At 46.8% G+C, this 18,666-nt stretch overlaps 1 protein-coding gene across 1 annotated transcript in view; it reads right to left on the bottom strand.

The window, feature by feature from the left end:
- The window catches only part of CDKL5 (cyclin dependent kinase like 5), a 384,829-nt gene that overhangs the window by 27,864 nt on the left and 338,299 nt on the right, over window positions 1-18,666 (bottom strand). The window contains exons 14-15 of the mRNA XM_030202287.1: window positions 14,730-14,835; window positions 4,283-4,394 (exon numbers count right to left, since the gene is read on the bottom strand). Of these exons, the coding sequence (XP_030058147.1) occupies window positions 4,283-4,394; window positions 14,730-14,835 (218 nt within the window). The remainder of the gene's footprint in view (window positions 1-4,282; window positions 4,395-14,729; window positions 14,836-18,666) is intronic.

Here is an 18,666-nt window from a genome sequence, read left to right on the forward strand (position 1 = left end):
TTTATGTTTAAACAAAAGAGATCTGCATGAAACAAAATATTTAATTTTATTTTGACTTATAAAATCACATGTCCCTGAAACATGTCCAAAAAACAGAATAATCCATTTGTGTATCTGTCCTTGGACCCTTCCTCTTCTCAATCTATACCTCTTCCCTTGGTACCCTGATTTCGTCCCACGGCTTTCAGTACCATCTTTACGCGGATGATTTTCAGATCTAATCTCCACCCCTGAAATCTCAACCTTAATCCAGGACAAAATTTCATCCTGCTTATCTGACATTGCTGCTTGGATGTCTCTTTGCCATCTGAAGCTAAACATGACTAAAACTGAACTTCTCATTTTCCCCCTAAACCCACCTCCCCTCTTCCCCCATTCTCTATCTCTGTTAATGGCTCTCACATCCTCCCTATATCCTCGGCTCGTAATCTTGGTGTCAATCTTTGATTCCTCTCTCTCCTTCTCTGCACATATTCAACAGATCGCCAAAACCTGTCGTTTCTTTATCTACAACATTAGTAAAATTCGCCCCTTCCTTTCTGAATACGCTGCCAAAACCCTTATCCACACCCTTGTCACCTCTCGCTTGGATTATTGCAATTTACTTCTTACTGGTCTTCCGCTCAGTCATCTCTCTCCTCTCCAGTCTGTCCAAAATTCTGCAGCAAGGCTTATTTTCCGCCAAAATCGTTAAACCCACACTAGCCCACTCCTCAAGTCACTGTCTGCTTCCGTATACAAACTTCTATTACTTACCTTTAAATGCATCCATTCTGCAGCCCCCCATTACCTCTCCGCTCTCATCTCTCTCTACATTCCTCCCTGTGACCTCCGCTCGCTGGACAAATCTCTCGTCATCCCCTTTCTCCTCCACTGCTAACTCCAGGCTTCGTTCCTTTTCCCTCGCGGCACCTTATGCCTGGAATAAACTTCCTGAGCCTGTACGTCTAGCTCCATCTCTACCTGTTTTCAAATCTATGCTGAAAACCCACCTTTTCACCACTGCTTTTGGCTCCTAACCACTACTCAATTACCTCCCCTTGTTCCTTCTCACCCAGTACTTCCCTCCCCTTATTGTATTGTCTGTCTGTATTAGTTTTAGATTGTAAGCTCTATTGAGCAGGGACTGTCTCTCTATGTCAGGTGTTCAGCGCTGTGTGCGTCTAGTAGCGATATACAAATGCTAATAATAATAATAATAATAAAAGGTAAATTTCTACAACACAGATGAAGATGTGATTCCATGTGCCCCAATGAAAGGAGAGTTTAAGTCTACTTTCATTTAATTTCAGTATATTCTATCATCTGAAACAGCTTTAGCATTTTTACAGATGGACCAACAATAAAGAATGACAACGTGTATGCAGCAGATTGTAAGTTTGCTTGCTTTGAACGTCAACAACGGCTACGCGGGGGAGGGGGGGGGAGTGGAAACAGATTGCCAAAATTGGCTTCACCCTCTCTTTTGCCCGTCTCTCCCGTCCCGTCCGCGTGGTCACTTTTTACATCCCTGAAGCCTTCTCTGTCTCCCTCCTGCGCAGCACCGGCGATTCGTTTCACAGTCAGCCTTCTGCCAGCGTCGGGGCCTCTCTCTCTCCTCAGGCGCGTCTAACCTCTGCGGAAAACAGGAAGTTGCAATAGAGTAGGCGAGATGCGCCTGAGGAGAGAGAGAGGCCCTGACGCCGGCAGAAGGCTGATTGTGAATCGCCGGTGCTGCGCAGGAGGGAGACGGAGAAAGCTTCAGGGAAGTAAAAAGTGACCACGCGGATGGGACGGGAGAGACGGGCAGAAGAGGACTCGGGAGGGAGGAAGCAGAAAAAAATATTTATTGCCACGAGGCGCATAAGCGCCATTTTTTCAAAACAGCTGTTAAGGGGAGTGACCGCTCCCCCCCTGCGCCCCACCTAGTTATGCCACTGCATATGGACTTTATCTGCCACCATGTTTCTAGTGACTTGAAAATACAATTACTGTGGGTATATTCTCTCCTCTGAGATAACCCTGCCAGTAATCAAACCACATTTTTATGTTTCAACAATTTTTATTCATGATTTAGCATATTATCATTGCCAACAAATTCCACCTATAAAAACATACTGAAAAAAAGCAAGGTGGCAAATCCATCATCAAAGTTTTAACGTTTTCCACCCTCCCCAACTTAAGTTATTAAGCCCCCCCCCAGATTATACACATATCTATTTAGCTGAAATTATTTGGTAATCCCTCAAAATTACTCCCCTCCCCCCACATCCCTTAATTGTACTCTCCATGGTACAACAGAATAGTTAGAAGTGAGAATTATATATCAACCAAGTACTACCAATACTCAACTAAATAATTCTTATCTCACCCCCCCCCCGTTCCCTCCCCCTTCTTGTATTACAACCTTACAAGTGTGGCATATCATGAAATAGAGACACACATGCCCTACTAAGAGAGGGAGCAAATTGCCAACCACAACATACTTCAATCCGCTCCCCCAAGTCCTATATTCAACTTAAATCAGGTAGTAAACCTATCAACAAATCCCCTCCCCATCCCCCAACCGTCATATCCCTACACTCCCCATCGCTCAATCAATCCTTCTGAGGTCTGAATTCTTATAACCCCACAAGACCAGCAGATAAATGAAACACTATTAAACACTCAAACCACATTTTTAAATGGTAAACATGCATTTACCCAAGTTTAAAAAGTGTCTCCATAAGCAATCTACCTGCAATGGTGCAAACTCTCTCATGCATATTGATTGTGGATACTGTGACAATCAGATTGGCTGGGTGTGTCTGGAAGGCTGAGTTCAGAACTACTCGTTTTGATTAATACTATGGAACCTGCTGATTAATCTGTTCTCTACCTATACCCAGGAATGCCTAATGTAGCTAATTTTTCCTGTACTGAAGATGAGCAATATACATGAAAGCCTCATTTCCATGGATAAAAAGCTGTTTTACTGATGGGGAAATGCCTTTAAGCAAGTCTAATTTTTCTGCTAGATTATTCTGAAATTCAGATCCGTTTATGCTCTTGAAGAAATGGAGTCCAGAACCTTTGATATAGAATTACAACAAATGGAAATACTCCTCAATAGCATTTGCGTCTAAGGACTCATCCAACTTAATTTAAACAGAGCGAAAAGGGAAAAAGACCTTCTCTGTGGGTAACAATCTCCAACCTGCCCCTGAAGTGGCAGCGAGTATACAAATATAAAGAACACACATGATCTGAGAAAAAAAAATGGCAGCCATAAGTTTTGTAAATGGCTATAATTCACCTGCTCTACATAAGACATTGTTTCTCTCTCGTACATCACTTCACTTGATTCATATAATTCAACATCAGCTTGAAGGAAAACATGTTAGGAGAAAAAGGATCAAAAATAAGGAAGAAAACCCTAGAAGAATAAGTGGGTGGCAATAATACAAACAAAATTTAGTGTTGATTGCACTCAGGGCTTTTTTTGGAGGGGGTACTTGGGGGTACTGAGTACCGGCACCTTTTCCATTGTCTGCAAAAATTGACCCATGGTCCCCAAGGTTTAATGAAAGAGCTCAAGCTCTACACACCAATTCTGCCTTGTCATAGATTCTGTGACTGGTTGCAGGGGGCCTGGCTATCCCCACCCCCTGAAGGGTGGCCTGGCCAGGGCCGTGCCAACACGGTAAGCGAGGTAAGCATGGCAGGAGCCCGCCGCACCATGCTTACCTCGCCCTCTTCTCCCCCAGATCCTTTTCCTATTTTTTTTTGTTTAAATTTACCTCTGTCCGGCGGCGTAGCGTCAGTGAGAAGGAGGCAGCGCTCCCCCGCCCCGACGTGTCTACTAGTCTTCCCTTCGCTGTGTTCCGCCTTCTTCTGACGTCAGAAATGACATCAGAAGAAGGCGGGACACTTAGCGAAGGGAAGAAGACTACTAGACACATCGGGGCGGGGGAGCGCCGCCTCCTTCTCACTGACGCTACGCTGCCGCCGAACAGAGGTAAATTTAAACAAAAAAAAAAAGGAAAAGGATCTGGGGAGAAGAGGGCGGGCAGTGTAGCGATCGTTTTCGGGGGGGGGGGGGGGGTGGCGGCGGCGGCGCAGTGCCAACGGGGGGGGGGGGGAGGGGCGCCAGAGACCCTAGGCACGGCCCTGGGCCTGGCATTTCAGTACCACTTTTTTTGCTAGAAAATATGCACTGATTGTACTGCCCATGGCATTCTCAGGTCAAGTCAAATATAAACTTCACTCAATTACAGGACCTTCAAACAGGGTTTTTCCCGCTCGCATTATAAAAACAACTCACCAGGGATCAAAGACAGTGGGTCTTTTAGAGTGGCTTGATGTGGTATTGTCTGCAGATCCTCGGTTTATCACATTATCATCATTGTATGTAGCATCTGGACGTGGTGAGGGAACTGAATAAAAGCAGAAAAATGTTTTCAATTTTTTTTCAACAGCACAATCACCAAGTTCTCTCTCTCCTAGCTCAAACACATACATGCTTTCAGTTTATATCTGATATTATTCCTTTTCAAGTTATTTAATATAAAAGTACTAAACAAAATTAAAAATAATTTAGCTGTCCCCTACATCATTCGTCACACAAAAAACGCCATAAGATCAGCTCGCAAATTTCTCAATCTGCACTTTCCCAGCTGTAAAGGACTAAAATACAAGCTGACGCACGCCACCGCCTTCTCTAACATGAGCACGCAGTTGTGGAATGCATTACCTACAGCCCTGAAAACTATTGACGAATTAACTAACTTTCGCAAATCTTTGAAGACACATTTTTTTTGTTGTTTTTACATTTGTACCCCGCGCTTTCCCACTCATGGCAGGCTCAATGCGGCTTACATGGGGCAATGGAGGGTTAAGTGACTTGCCCAGAGTCACAAGGAGCTGCCTGTGCCTGAAGTGGGAATCGAACTCAGTTCCTCAGTTCCCCAGGACCAAAGTCCACCACCCTAACCACTAGGCCACTCCTCCACTGTTGCTACTATTTGACATTCTACATGGAATGTTGCTATTCCACTAGCAACATTCCATGTAGAGGTCAGCCCTTGCAGATCACCAATGTGGCCGCGCAGGCTTCTGCTTCTGTGAGTCTGACGTCCTCTTAGAAACAGAAGCCTGCACAGCCTTGTACATGGAATGTTGCTAGTGGAATAGCAACATTCCATGTAGAATCTCCAATAGTAGTAACATTCCATGTAGAATCTCCAATAGTATCTATTTTAGTTTTGTTACATTTGTACCCTGCGCTTTCCCACTCATGGCAGGCTCAATGTGGCTTTCATGGGGCAATGGAGGGTTAAGTGACTTGCCCAGAGACACAAGGAGCTGCCTGTGCCTGAAGTGGGAATCAAACTCAGTCCCTCAGTTCCCCAGGACCAAAGTCCACCACCCTAACCACTAGGCCACTCCTCCACTATTTCAGCAAGGCCTACAAAGAGAACCCATAACCTATAAAACTATCTACCAGCACACCCAGCTTGTAAAGTCCACCTTATATACTATCCTGCCTAACACCCTCCTTTCACTACCCTTCTTAATCTTTGTACATTACGAATTGTATCTGACATCCTGGAATGACTATGTTATAACAAAACTCTGTAAGCCACATTGAGCCTGCAAATGCAATAAATAAATAAATAAATGTCAGGGTGAGCTGAAATGTGAAGTCAAGAAGATAAGAGCTGTCATACTGGGTTAACCAAATGGTCCATCAAGCCCAGCATCCTGTTTCCAATAATGGCTAATCTAAGTCACAAGCAATGGCATGATCCCCCAAACTAGTTGGATTCCATACTGTGTATCCCCAAGATCAAGCTGTGACTTTCCCCAAGTCTACCTTAATAAAGATTTATGGGCTTTTCCTCCAGGAACTCAATCAAACCTCTTTTAAACCAAGCTGCGCTAACTGATTTTAATATATTCTCTGGCAACAAATTCCTTACTTCGGTGGTTGGAAAGGTAATGGAGACACTGCTCATGGAAAAGATAATGAATTTCCTGGAATCCAATAGGTTACAAGACCTGAGGACACATGGTTTTACCAAAGGAAAATTGTGCCAAACGAATCTGATTTCTTTCATACACCCTAGATATAGAGGTGTATTTTTAAAGCACTTACACTTATAAGGTTACATAGGGCTTCTTTTACAAAGCCACGCTAGTGATTCCCGCACAGCAAATGAGAGGAAGACCATAGGAACTGAATGGGCTTCCTCTCAATTGCCGCACTGAGAATTGGCAGCGCAGCTTTGTAAAAGAGGCCCACAGCAACCTATGAACATTTGTAAGTCTAAGCGTTTTGAAAATGAGACCATAGTCTACTTGGATTTCAGTAAGGTCTTTGACATGGTTCCTCATAGGAGGCTCATGAATAAACTCAGCGGGCTGAAGTTGGGACACAAACTGGTTGATTGACAGATGGCAATCAGAATACGCCTAGGTGTATTTTTTTTCATGTGTATTTTTCAGGCATCATTAATAGAATCTAGCCCATACAGGGTAAATTTGAGCTTAGCATTTTTTAAAATGTGCACTGCTGTGACATTTTATACAGCCTACTGCAATCCCCACAACAGAACCAGCCTGCCTAGTCAAAACTGAATTGCAATGATTTTGCTGCATACTTTGCCAACAAAATTAAAAGTCTCTGCCAGGATTTACAGGCAATCCCACACAGTCCTCAACCAGTCAACCAGGGGTGCACAAACTCACCCCCCCCACCGACATAGATGGGACACTTTTTTAACCCAATGACAGAGGAGAGCCTTGACAAAATCCTAAGAGACCTTTGACCAACTACCTGCTTCCTCGACCCCTGCCCATCAAAAATATGCAGCTGGCTAGTATGGGCCTCATAGAAGGTGCCACAAAATTGTGAACACCTCTCTCTCTCAAATGGGCAACTACCAACAGCATTAAAAAGGGCAGTGGTTCACTCTTTGCTAAAGGATAGAAAGATAAGTAGTGGAGTGCCTCAAGGATATATTCTAGGTCCATTCTATTCAACATATTCGTGAGCCACATTGCTGAAGGATCAGAAAGAAAAGTTTGCCTTTTTTTTTTTGTTACATTTGTACCCCGCGCTTTCCCACTCATGGCAGGCTCAATGCGGCTTACATGGGGCAATAGAGGGTTAAGTGACTTGCCCAGAATCACAAGGAGCTGCCTGTGCCTGAAGTGGGAATTGAACTCAGTTCCTCAGGACCAAAGTCCACCACCCTAACCACTAGGCCACTCCTCCACTCAAGACACCGAGATTTGCAACAGAGTGGACACCCTGGAGGGAGTGAACAACATGGAAAGGAATTTAGAAAAATTAGAATGGTCTAATGTTCAGCAATTAAAATTTAATCTGAAGAAGTGATGCATTTGGGGTACAGAAATCCAAAAGAACAGCATGCACTAGGGGGCAACCGAATGACATGGATCAGGAGAGAGACCTTGTGGTGGCAGTGTCTGAGGATCTAAAGGTGGTGAAACAATGTGAAAAGGTGGTGGATGTTTCCAGAAGAATGCCAAGCTGCACAGCATGAGGCATAACCAGCACTAAGCAGGGTTGCCAGGTGGAAATCTTATTTCCCCACCCAAACCAGCCTAAATCCAGCCCAAAACCCGCCCAAACTCAAACCCCGCCCCTGACACCCCCACCCCCCGCGTCCAGTGGTGTGCTGGAGCAGGCTCTCACAGGCTCGCAAGAGCTGGTTGTTAAGTTTTTAAGAATTTTGGGAGCCGGTTGTTAAATTAGGGCCCTCCATGGCTACTTTAACAACTGGCTCCCAAAATGTGGGCTTGGGCCCCCTGCTGAATTCTCTTTTACTTTACTGGTGGGGATGCTGAGTCCTGCCAGCCAAGCAGGCTGGGAGTTCTCGAGCATGTGAAAGAAGTTCCAGCATGCTGCTCAGAGCAAGATGTTGGGAGTGGTGGCATTCCATTTATTGGCTGCCAGCAAAGGTATGCCTAATGTGCCCGCACGAAGGGAGGGAGGAGAGAGAGGCAAGTTTTGCTCTCCACCCCCTCCCGCCCCGGCCAGCCCTGGCCCTTCCAACTGCAGAGCTGGCTACATCCGGAGAAAGAGCCTGTTGTTAAAAATTTACCAGCACACCCCTGCCCGCGTCATCACCCCCGCCCCCGCCGTCATCACCCCCGCCCCCGCCGTCATCAACCCCGCCTCCCCCGTCACGGCCCCGCCCCCGTCATCGGCCCCGCCCAGAACGTCACTAACCCCGCCCAGAACGTCACTAATCCCGACCCCGCGGCCGAAAAAACCGCCTGAAAACCACCCAAAAGAAAAAAAAGAAGCCCAAAAAACCGCAACCAGCCACGGGCAAAAATTTCCTGCGGCGGGTCGCGGAAAATCGCCCAATTGGGTGGTAAAACCGCCCACCTGGCAACACTGGCACTAAGTGCAAAGCCCTATCACACTTTAGTAAAAGCATCCCTCCCTGTGTCCTGCCCTCGCGGAAACCGGAAGTTACATCAGACGAGGGCGGGTGTACCTCCAGGATAGGGTTGGTAAACACTGATCTGGTATGTTCACCTCTTTTCCTGCTGCAGCCCCAGACCCAGACCCAAGCGGGGCTGCCGAGAGACTAGGCCGGGCCCGTGGCAAGGCCGCCCCGCCTCCGCCCCCTGTCGCTCCCCCCGCCGCTGCCACCCCCCATCGCACCCCTGCCGCTGCAGTCCCTGGTCTCACCTGCCTGCCTCCATGACTCCGGGCCCCCTGCATTCAAAGCGGCAGTTGCAGATTGCCTCTCTTCGGGCCTTCCCTCCCTGTGTCCCGCCCTCGTGGAAACCGGAAGTTACATCAGACGAGGGCAGGACACAGGGAGGGAAGGCCAGAAGAAAGGCAATCTGCGACTGCCGCTTCGAATGCAGGGGGCCCGGAGCCATGGAGGCAGGCAGGTGAGACCGGGGACTGCAGCAGCAGGGGTGAGACGGGGGGCAGCAGTGGTGGGGGGAGCAACGGGGGGCGGCAGCAGAGGTGGGGCAGCCTTGCCCCGGGCCCGGCCTAGTGTCTCGGTGTCCCTGTCTCTAGGAGAGAGTTGAGAAACACTGAATTAGATTACCCTTGAGGTCCTTATCGGCTCTCATATTCTCTGTTTCTGTGTCTACGGCTAAGTGCTACTTGAAAGCACAGAAACAAAGAAAATGATGGCAGATAAGGACTATAGGCCTATCCAGTCTCCCATCCATACCAACTAATAAGTTCTACAATGCTTTTCTCTCCCTTAAAGATCCATTGTGCTTGACCTATGCTTTCCTGAATTCAGGTACAGTCCTCTTCTCCAGCACTAAGGGACAATTCTATACCTGGTTCCCCCATTTAGGTGCCCTGAGATCACACGATATGTGCCTATTCTACAATTTATTTTAATTTTATTTTAAAACTTTTAGCCCACCTGAAACCAACTGGCTTACAATCAAACAAACTAAATAATAACACATTAAATCAAAACAACGTTAGGATAATAGGTACTTGAAATGTCAAGACCTAGAAGTAAATTAACCTGACACTATTTACATACTAGTTGTGAAGGTGCAGCCTGGAATGAAAGAAAACTGGGCCTAGGGGGATGCAGTTGGATTCTAGACACCAAACACATTTTTCAGGTCTGCCTGCCTGAACTGGCTGTCCCATCGGGTACCCCAGAGGCTGACCTCAAGTAGGCTACATGTAGCCATGGTTCTGACATTATGACCCTTGACATGACCCTCCAGAGTCAGCCCAGACTGGGCATAAGTAAAACGATGCAACCTGTAAGCCAATGTGTTTGTCGATGGCTACCCCCAACCGGTTTGGGTCAAAAGATACAAAAAGCTGGGTGGACTCCACTCCAGATAGAAGGCTAAGGCTCACTTGCAGTCCAAGGTGTGCAATACACTCTCACCAGGATGGGCTTGTGGTTTTGGGAAAAAATGTTGGTAGGATGACTGATTAAGATGGAACTCCAACATTACCTTAGCAAGAACTTAGGGTGTGTGTGGAGAACTAGTCTATTGTGATGAAACTTACTGCTAGATGGAGGGTACGGGGTTAGTGTAATAGTTGTGTACCTTTTCTCCCGTTTTGGTTTAAACTTATCTGAGGTAATTTTATTGGGTATAGTAGGGTGAGTTTAAACTACTGAGAGTGAGGTCACACTAGAATTGTATTTGCATTTTTAGCGAGCTTGGCACACTCTGCTGAAAATTTCAATGCATTATCCACGATAACACACACAAAGTAAAGAATAAGGTAGGTAGGCTCTTCCAAAAGACACAAGGAAGACACTAACCCCACTGACCCTGCGAGCTGAAGTGACCGCTACCAAAAACACAACTTTCCAGATCAAATACTTCAGATGATAGGAATCAAGTGGCTCAAAAGGAGCTCTCATCAGCTGGGTGAGGACAACATGGAGGTCTGACAGGGGGCTTTGCTAATAACGAAGTTCATATGAAGAAACAACTAGCAGCTGTACAGAAATGGGCTCATCTCCTACCTGGCCATAAGAACTAATTGCCCTTAGATGAACCCTTACTTGGCTTTCAAACCAGACTCAGAGAGGTGAAGGAGGTATTCAAGTAGTTTTTGTGTAGGGCTGGTGAGGGGATCTAAGGCCTTACCCTCACACCAGACACCAAACCTCCTCCACTTAAATGAGTAACCTCTTAGTGGAGTCCTTCCTGGAGGCCAGCAAAGATGCAGGAGACTTCCTATGGCAAATCTGATTCAAATTCTATGCTCTCAACATCCAAGCCGGGAGGGTCAGGCATTGGAGGCCTGGATGCAGAAGAGATCCCTTGTTCTGCGTGATGAGGGTCAGAAAATATTCCAATCTCCACAGATCTTTGAAAAGGAAACCAGATCTGCTTAGGCAGTAAGATACAATTAGGATCATAGTTCTCTAATCTTGTCCGAGCTTCAGCAAAGGTATTGGAGGATACTCAGTCTGCCATGTGATCAGAGCCTGGAACACAACTGGGGGAGGGGGGGGGGGGAATTGTTGTTCAGAGGCAAAAAGATCCGCCGTTTTTTTTCGGCACTATCGGAGTGAAGAGAGTGTTTGAACATAGTAGATGACGGCAGAAAAAGACCTACACGGTCCATCCAGTCTGCCCAAGATAAACTCATATGTATATACAGTGGTGGAAATAAGTATTTGATCCCTTGCTGATTTTGTAAGTTTGCCCACTGACAAAGACATGAGCAGCCCATAATTGAAGGGTAGGTTATTGGTAACAGTGAGAGATAGCACATCACAAATTAAATCCGGAAAATCACATTGTGGAAAGTATATGAATTTATTTGCATTCTGCAGAGGGAAATAAGTATTTAATCCCTCTGGCAAACAAGACCTAATACTTGGTGGCAAAACCCTTGTTGGCAAGCACAGCGGTCAGACGTCTTCTGTAGTTGATGATGAGGTTTGCACACGTCAGGAGGAATTTTGGTCCACTCCTCTTTGCAGATCATCTCTAAATCATTAAGAGTTCTGGGCTGTCGCTTGGCAACTCGCAGCTTCAGCTCCCTCCATAAGTTTTCAATGGGATTAAGGTCTGGTGACTGGCTAGGCCACTCCATGACCCTAATGTGCTTCTTCCTGAGCCACTCCTTTGTTGCTTTGGCTGTATGTTTTGGGTCATTGTCGTGCTGGAAGACCCAGCCACGACCCATTTTTAAGGCCCTGGTGGAGGGAAGGAGGTTGTCACTCAGAATTGTACGGTACATGGCCCCATCCATTCTCCCATTGATGCGGTGAAGTAGTCCTGTGCCCTTAGCAGAGAAACACCCCCAAAACATAACATTTCCACCTCCATGCTTGACAGTGGGGACGGTGTTCTTTGGGTCATAGGCAGCATTTCTCTTCCTCCAAACACGGCGAGTTGAGTTCATGCCAAAGAGCTCAATTTTTGTCTCATCTGACCACAGCACCTTCTCCCAATCACTCTCGGCATCATCCAGGTGTTCACTGGCAAACTTCAGACGGGCCGTCACATGTGCCTTCCGGAGCAGGGGGACCTTGCGGGCACTGCAGGATTGCAATCCGTTATGTCGTAATGTGTTACCAATGGTTTTCGTGGTGACAGTGGTCCCAGCTGCCTTGAGATCATTGACAAGTTCCCCCCTTGTAGTTGTAGGCTGATTTCTAACCTTCCTCATGATCAAGGATACCCACGAGGTGAGATTTTGCGTGGAGCCCCAGATCTTTGTCGATTGACAGTCATTTTGTACTTCTTCCATTTTCTTACTATGGCACCAACAGTTGTCTCCTTCTCGCCCAGCGTCTTACTGATGGTTTTGTAGCCCATTCCAGCCTTGTGCAGGTGTATGATCTTGTCCCTGACATCCTTAGACAGCTCCTTGCTCTTGGCCATTTTGTAGAGGTTAGAGTCTGACTGATTCACTGAGTCTGTGGACAGGTGTCTTTCATACAGGTGACCATTGCCGACAGCTGTCTGTCATGCAGGTAACGAGTTGATTTGGAGCATCTACCTCGTCTGTAGGGGCCAGATCTCTTACTGGTTGGTGGGGGATCAAATACTTATTTCCCTCTGCAGAATGCAAATAAATTCATATACTTTCCACAATGTGTAATTTGTGATGTGCTATCTCTCACTGTTACCAATAACCTACCCTTCAATTATGGGCTGCTCATGTCTTTGTCAGTGGGCAAACTTACAAAATCAGCAAGGGATCAAATACTTATTTCCACCACTGTACCTTACCTTGATTTGTACCTGTCTTTTTCAGGGCACAGACCGTATAAGTCTGCCCAGCAGTATTCCCCGCCTCCCAACCACCAGTCCCATCTCCCATCACCGGCTCTGGCACAGACCGTATAAGTCTGCCCTCCACTATCCACACCTCCCAACCACCAACCCTTCTTCCCCCCACCTGCTCCGCCACCCAATTTTAGCTAAGGTTCTGAGGATCCATTCCTTCTGCACAGGATTCCTTTATGCATATCCCACGCATGTTTGAATTCCGTTACCATTTTCATCTCCACCACCTCCCGCGGGACGGCATTCCAAGCATCCACCACCCTCTCCGTGAAAAAATACTTCCTGACATCTTTCCTGAGTCTGCCCCCCTTCAATCTCATTTCATGTCCTCTCGTTTTACCGCCTTCCCATCTCCGGAAAAGATTCGTTTGCGGATTAATACCTTTCAAATATTTGAACGTCTGTATCATATCACCCCTGTTCCTCCTTTCCTCCAGGGTATACATGTTCAGGTCAGCAAGTCTCTCTTCATACGTCTTGGAACGCAAATCCCATACCATTCTCGTAGCTTTTCTTTGCACCGCTTCCATTTTTTTAACATCCTTCGCAAGGTACGGCCTCCAAAACTGAACACAATACTCCACGTGGGGCCTCACCAATGTCTTATACAGGGGCATTAAAACCTCCTTTTTTCTGCTGGTCACACCTCTCTCTATACAGCCTAGCAATCTTCTAGCTACGGCCACCGCCTTGTCGCACTGTTTCGTTGCCTTCAGGTCCTCAGATACTATCACCCCAAGATCCCTCTTGTTCAGAGGCAAAAAGATCCGCCGTTTTTTTTGGCACTATCGGAGTGAAGAGAGTGTTTGAACGGCGTTCATGTTACCAATCCTTTTCATTTATTCAATTGAGCTGTTTTTGTTCAACATATTTTAGAAGACTAATGGTTGCAGTTTTCTGTACATTTGTTTTCATCAATACATATTTACCATATTTTGGCAGTAAAAGATCATTGTGTAGCCCCTGAAGCAGCCCTGTTGGGCGAAACATGGCCTGTGTCGGGCTGATCTGTACATTAGATTTACAATAATAAACTATTGTTTGTCTTGTATCGATCTGCTTTGTCATTTTTCCACCTTGGAGTTTGCAGATTGTCTGCCCTTTTGTTTTCTTAGAATCCTAAAGGAACATGCTTTATTAATGATTACGCAAGTCAAAAATAACTGAAGAGAAGACTTCATGTCCAATTGCTAACTATGAATAGAACAGGAATGCAGCAGCTCCTGCACAAGGAGATATTCCATTTGTTACTTTGAACTTGTGTGCATATTAAGAAGGTACAATTTGTTAACACGTTGCGTAGTTCAAATTATTTTCAAGTGCCCCAGTGCTTTCATGCATAATTAAAGAATATTTAAATTAGTATTGATGATCAACATTGGATGTCTACTAAAAACCCTAGATTTTTTTAACAGCACCTTCAATCACCTGGCTGGCAAAGCCAGCAAATTTATATATATATATATATATATATATATATATATATATATATATATATATATATAGTACCTACTATGCCATCTGTATCATGAGTTGATGAACTAGTTCATAACATGAGATATGGATAAAAGATTAATCCTCCTCAATACCTCGATAGTGTATTTTCATTAATAACAGTACAAATGATTCCACAGTACTATAAAACAAAAATTATACCATCCCTAATAATTCAAGTAGTAGAGTAACTCAGTCTCATAGTTTTGTCATATAAAGTGTTCATGGGATGACTCTTAATTCATAAAAGGCACAACTGGACATGCTCATTAATTTATAACAGGTGACTTCAAATGCTAAGGGGAGATTTCTGAATCTACCAATACTTAATGAACACTTGGCTTTGAAACTAAGAGTCATTCCATAGCCATTTTCTCTTCAACTATTTATCTTAAAAGAGTTCCTTTTAAAAGTAGGATTTATCATGCATCACTTTTGATTTGGATACCTCATGCAGCGTATAGAAAAATTACCTCTGTAAAAACTGCCAACTCTTCTGGGTAGCGTGTCGCTATAAAGATGTCTATTTTCCTTTGTCGATGTCCCATCATCTGGGTGACTATCATGATAGGGTCCACTCTAAACCAATGAAAAAAAATATTTAAGGACTCCTAATACTGCTGGGAATTCAGATGAAGACTCTATATACAGTGATGTGAACAAGTATTTACACCCTTCTTGATTTCCCCTATTACTGCACATGTCAATCTGAATAGTTTCTGATCTTTAAACAAAATGTAATATTAGTCATAGCCAAGGGTGGAATGGGGAGGGTGGCAAACAGGGCAGCTGTCCTGGGCCCCACAGCTCCAAGGGCCTTGGCGTCCAGTATCTCTTCCCCTTCTCCCAATCCCACTGACATCTCCCTACCTGCCCCTCACCTTTGCGGTCTACCTTAAAATGGATTTCTTTCCTCAGGAGCTCATTGGCAAGTAAGCGATTCTGATACGTTGCCTGAGGCTTCCCCTGTGCTTTCCTGAACTGCCACATTCCACCCAGGCAGAAACAGGAAATTGCATCAGAGTGGGGTAGAATGCGACAGAAGGAAATTGCCAGGGAGGCAGCAGGCAGAGTATCAGAACTGCTGCCGGGCTGGCGAGCCCCTGTTAAGAGAAATTCATTTTAAGGTAGACTGAGAAGGTGAGGGGTAGGGAGGGAGACGTCAGACCAGGGTAGGGAGAAAGCAAAGAGATACCAGAGCTGTTTTAAGGTAGATCAGTGTGTTCAGTGTGTTTGTGTGTGTGTGTTGGGGGGGGTGGGTTGTTCAACGAGAATGAGAAATGCCAGAACAGGGGTGAAAGGAGGGAAATAGGAAGAAATGATGGGTCTGGAGACTCATGAGAGGGACAATGAGATGATGGACAATGGAATGGAGAAAGGGATGAGAAAGGGAGAGATATTAGACCTGGGGATGAAAGGGATAGGTGCTAAACAATGGGAGGGAGGGAAGAAAAAGAGAGATGTTGGACCTAGGGGTGAAAGGGAGGGAGACAGGGAAAAGAAAGGGAGAAATGCTGGACTTCAGGATGGGAGGAAAAGATGCTGAATAATGGGAGGGAGGAAGGGAGGGAAGAATGAGAGACTGGACCTAGGGATGGAAGGGAGGCAGGGAAAAGAAAGGAAGAAATGCTGGACCTGGGGATGAAAGGGGGGGAGAGATGCTATACAATGGGAGGGAGGGATAAAGAGAGATACTGGATCATGGGAAGGGGGAGGTAAGGAGAGCAAGAGAGGGAGCAATGTTGAACCATGGGGGGGGAGGGGAGGAGGAGAAGAGATAATGAACCCATGGGGAAGGAAAGGAGGAGGAAAGATATGAAGATGCTAGGGGTTGGATGAAAGGGACAGGGAGATGTCAGATCATGAGGGTGGGGTGGGGTAGGGTTGGACAGAAGAGGGAGATGCTGGACTAAAAGAGTGGAGAGAGGGAGGAAAAATACTGGAAAAGATGGATATGGGAGAGGCCCGGGGAGGGAGGGTGGAGGTGGCAAGAAGATGAATGAGAGGAGCATAGTGAGTACAGAGGTAGAAATGTGGTAATGGGGAGTACATGAAGCGAATGCTACATACCTGTAGAAGGTATTCTCCGAGGACAGCAGGCTGATTGTTCTCACTGATGGGTGACGTCCACGGCAGCCCCTCCAATCGGAAACTTCACTAGCAAAGTCCTTTGCTAGCCCTCGCGCGCCCGCGCGCACCGCGCATGCGCGGCCGTCTTCCCGCCCGAAACCGGCTCGAGCCGGCCAGTCCAGTATGTAGCAAGACCATACACTTCAAGGGAAGACACAACTCCAAAGGGGAGGCGGGCGGGTTGGTGAGAACAATCAGCCTGCTGTCCTCGGAGAATACCTTCTACAGGTATGTAGCATTCGCTTTCTCCGAGGACAAGCAGGCTGCTTGTTCTCACTGATGGGGTATCCCTAGCCCCCAGGCTCACTCAAAACAACAACATTGGTCAATTGGGCCTCGCAACGGCGAGGACATAACTGAGATTGACCTAAAAAATTTACCAACTAACTGAGAGTGCAGCCTGGAACAGAACAAACAGGGCCCTCGGGGGGTGGAGTTGGATCCTAAAGCCCAAACAGGTTCTGAAGAACTGACTGCCCGAACCGACTGTCGCGTCGGGTATCCTGCTGCAGGCAGTAATGAGATGTGAATGTGTGGACAGATGACCACGTCACAGCTTTGCAAATTTCTTCAATGGAGGCTGACTTCAAGTGGGCTACCGACGCAGCCATGGCTCTGACATTATGAGCCGTGACATGACCCTCAAGAGCCAGCCCCGCCTGGGCGTAAGTGAAGGAAATGCAATCTGCTAGCCAATTGGATATGGTGCGTTTCCCTACAGCCACTCCCCTCCTATTGGGGTCAAAAGAAACAAACAATTGGGCGGACTGTCTGGTGGGCTGTGTCCGCTCCAGGTAGAAGGCCAATGCTCTCTTGCAGTCCAATGTGTGCAGCTGACGTTCAGCAGGGCAGGAATGAGGACGGGGAAAGAATGTTGGCAAGACAATTGACTGGTTCAGATGGAACTCCGACACGACCTTTGGCAGAAACTTAGGGTGAGTGCGGAGGACTACTCTGTTGTGATGAAATTTGGTGTAAGGGGCCTGGGCTACCAGGGCCTGAAGCTCACTGACTCTACGAGCCGAAGTAACTGCCACCAAGAAAATGACCTTCCAGGTCAAGTACTTCGGATGGCAGGAATTCAGTGGCTCAAAAGGAGGTTTCATCAGCTGGGTGAGAACGACATTGAGATCCCATGACACTGTAGGAGGCTTGACAGGGGGCTTTGACAAAAGCAAACCTCTCATGAAGCGAACAACTAAAGGCTGTCCTGAGATCGGCTTACCTTCCACTTGGTAATGGTATGCACTGATTGCACTAAGGTGAACCCTTACGGAGTTGGTCTTCAGACCAGACTCAGACAAGTGCAGAAGGTATTCAAGCAGGGTCTGTGTAGGACAAGAGCGAGGATCTAGGGCCTTGCTGTCACACCAGACGGCAAACCTCCTCCAATGAAAGAAGTAACTTCTCTTAGTGGAGTCTTTCCTGGAAGCAAGCAAGATGCGGGAGACACCCTCCGTCAGACCCAAAGAGGCAAAGTCTACGCCCTCAACATCCAGGCCGTGAGAGCCAGGGACCGGAGGTTGGGATGCAGAAGAGCCCCTTCGTCCTGCGTGATGAGGGTCGGAAAACACTCCAATCTCCACGGTTCTTCGGAGGATAACTCCAGAAGAAGAGGGAACCAGATCTGACGCGGCCAAAAAGGAGCAATCAGGATCATGGTGCCTCGGTCTTGCTTGAATTTCAACAAAGTCTTCCCCACCAGAGGAATGGGAGGATAAGCATACAGCAGGCCCTCCCCCCAATCGAGGAGGAAGGCATCCGATGCCAGTCTGCCGGTGGCCTGAAGCCTGGAACAGAACTGAGGGACTTTGTGGTTTGCTCGAGATGCGAAGAGATCCACCAAGGGGGTGCCCCACGCTTGGAAGATCTGGCGCACCACTCGGGAGTTGAGCGACCACTCGTGAGGTTGCATAATCCTGCTCAACCTGTCGGCCAGACTGTTGTTTACGCCTGCCAGATATGTGGCTTGGAGCACCATGCCGTTCCGGCGAGCCCAGGTCCACATGCTGACGGCTTCCTGACACAGGGGGCGAGATCCGGTGCCCCCCTGCTTGTTTACATAATACATGGCAACCTGGTTGTCTGTCTGAATTTGAATAATTTGGTGGGACAGCCGATCTCTGAAAGCCTTCAGAGCGTTCCAGATCGCTCGTAACTCCAGAAGATTGATCTGTAGATCGCGTTCCTGGAGGGACCAGCTTCCTTGAGTGTGGAGCCCATCGACATGAGCTCCCCATCCCAGGAGAGACGCATCCGTGGTCAGCACTTTTGTGGCTG

Source organism: Microcaecilia unicolor, chromosome 4 (genome assembly GCF_901765095.1).
Source record: "Microcaecilia unicolor chromosome 4, aMicUni1.1, whole genome shotgun sequence".
Taxonomy (NCBI): domain Eukaryota; kingdom Metazoa; phylum Chordata; class Amphibia; order Gymnophiona; family Siphonopidae; genus Microcaecilia; species Microcaecilia unicolor.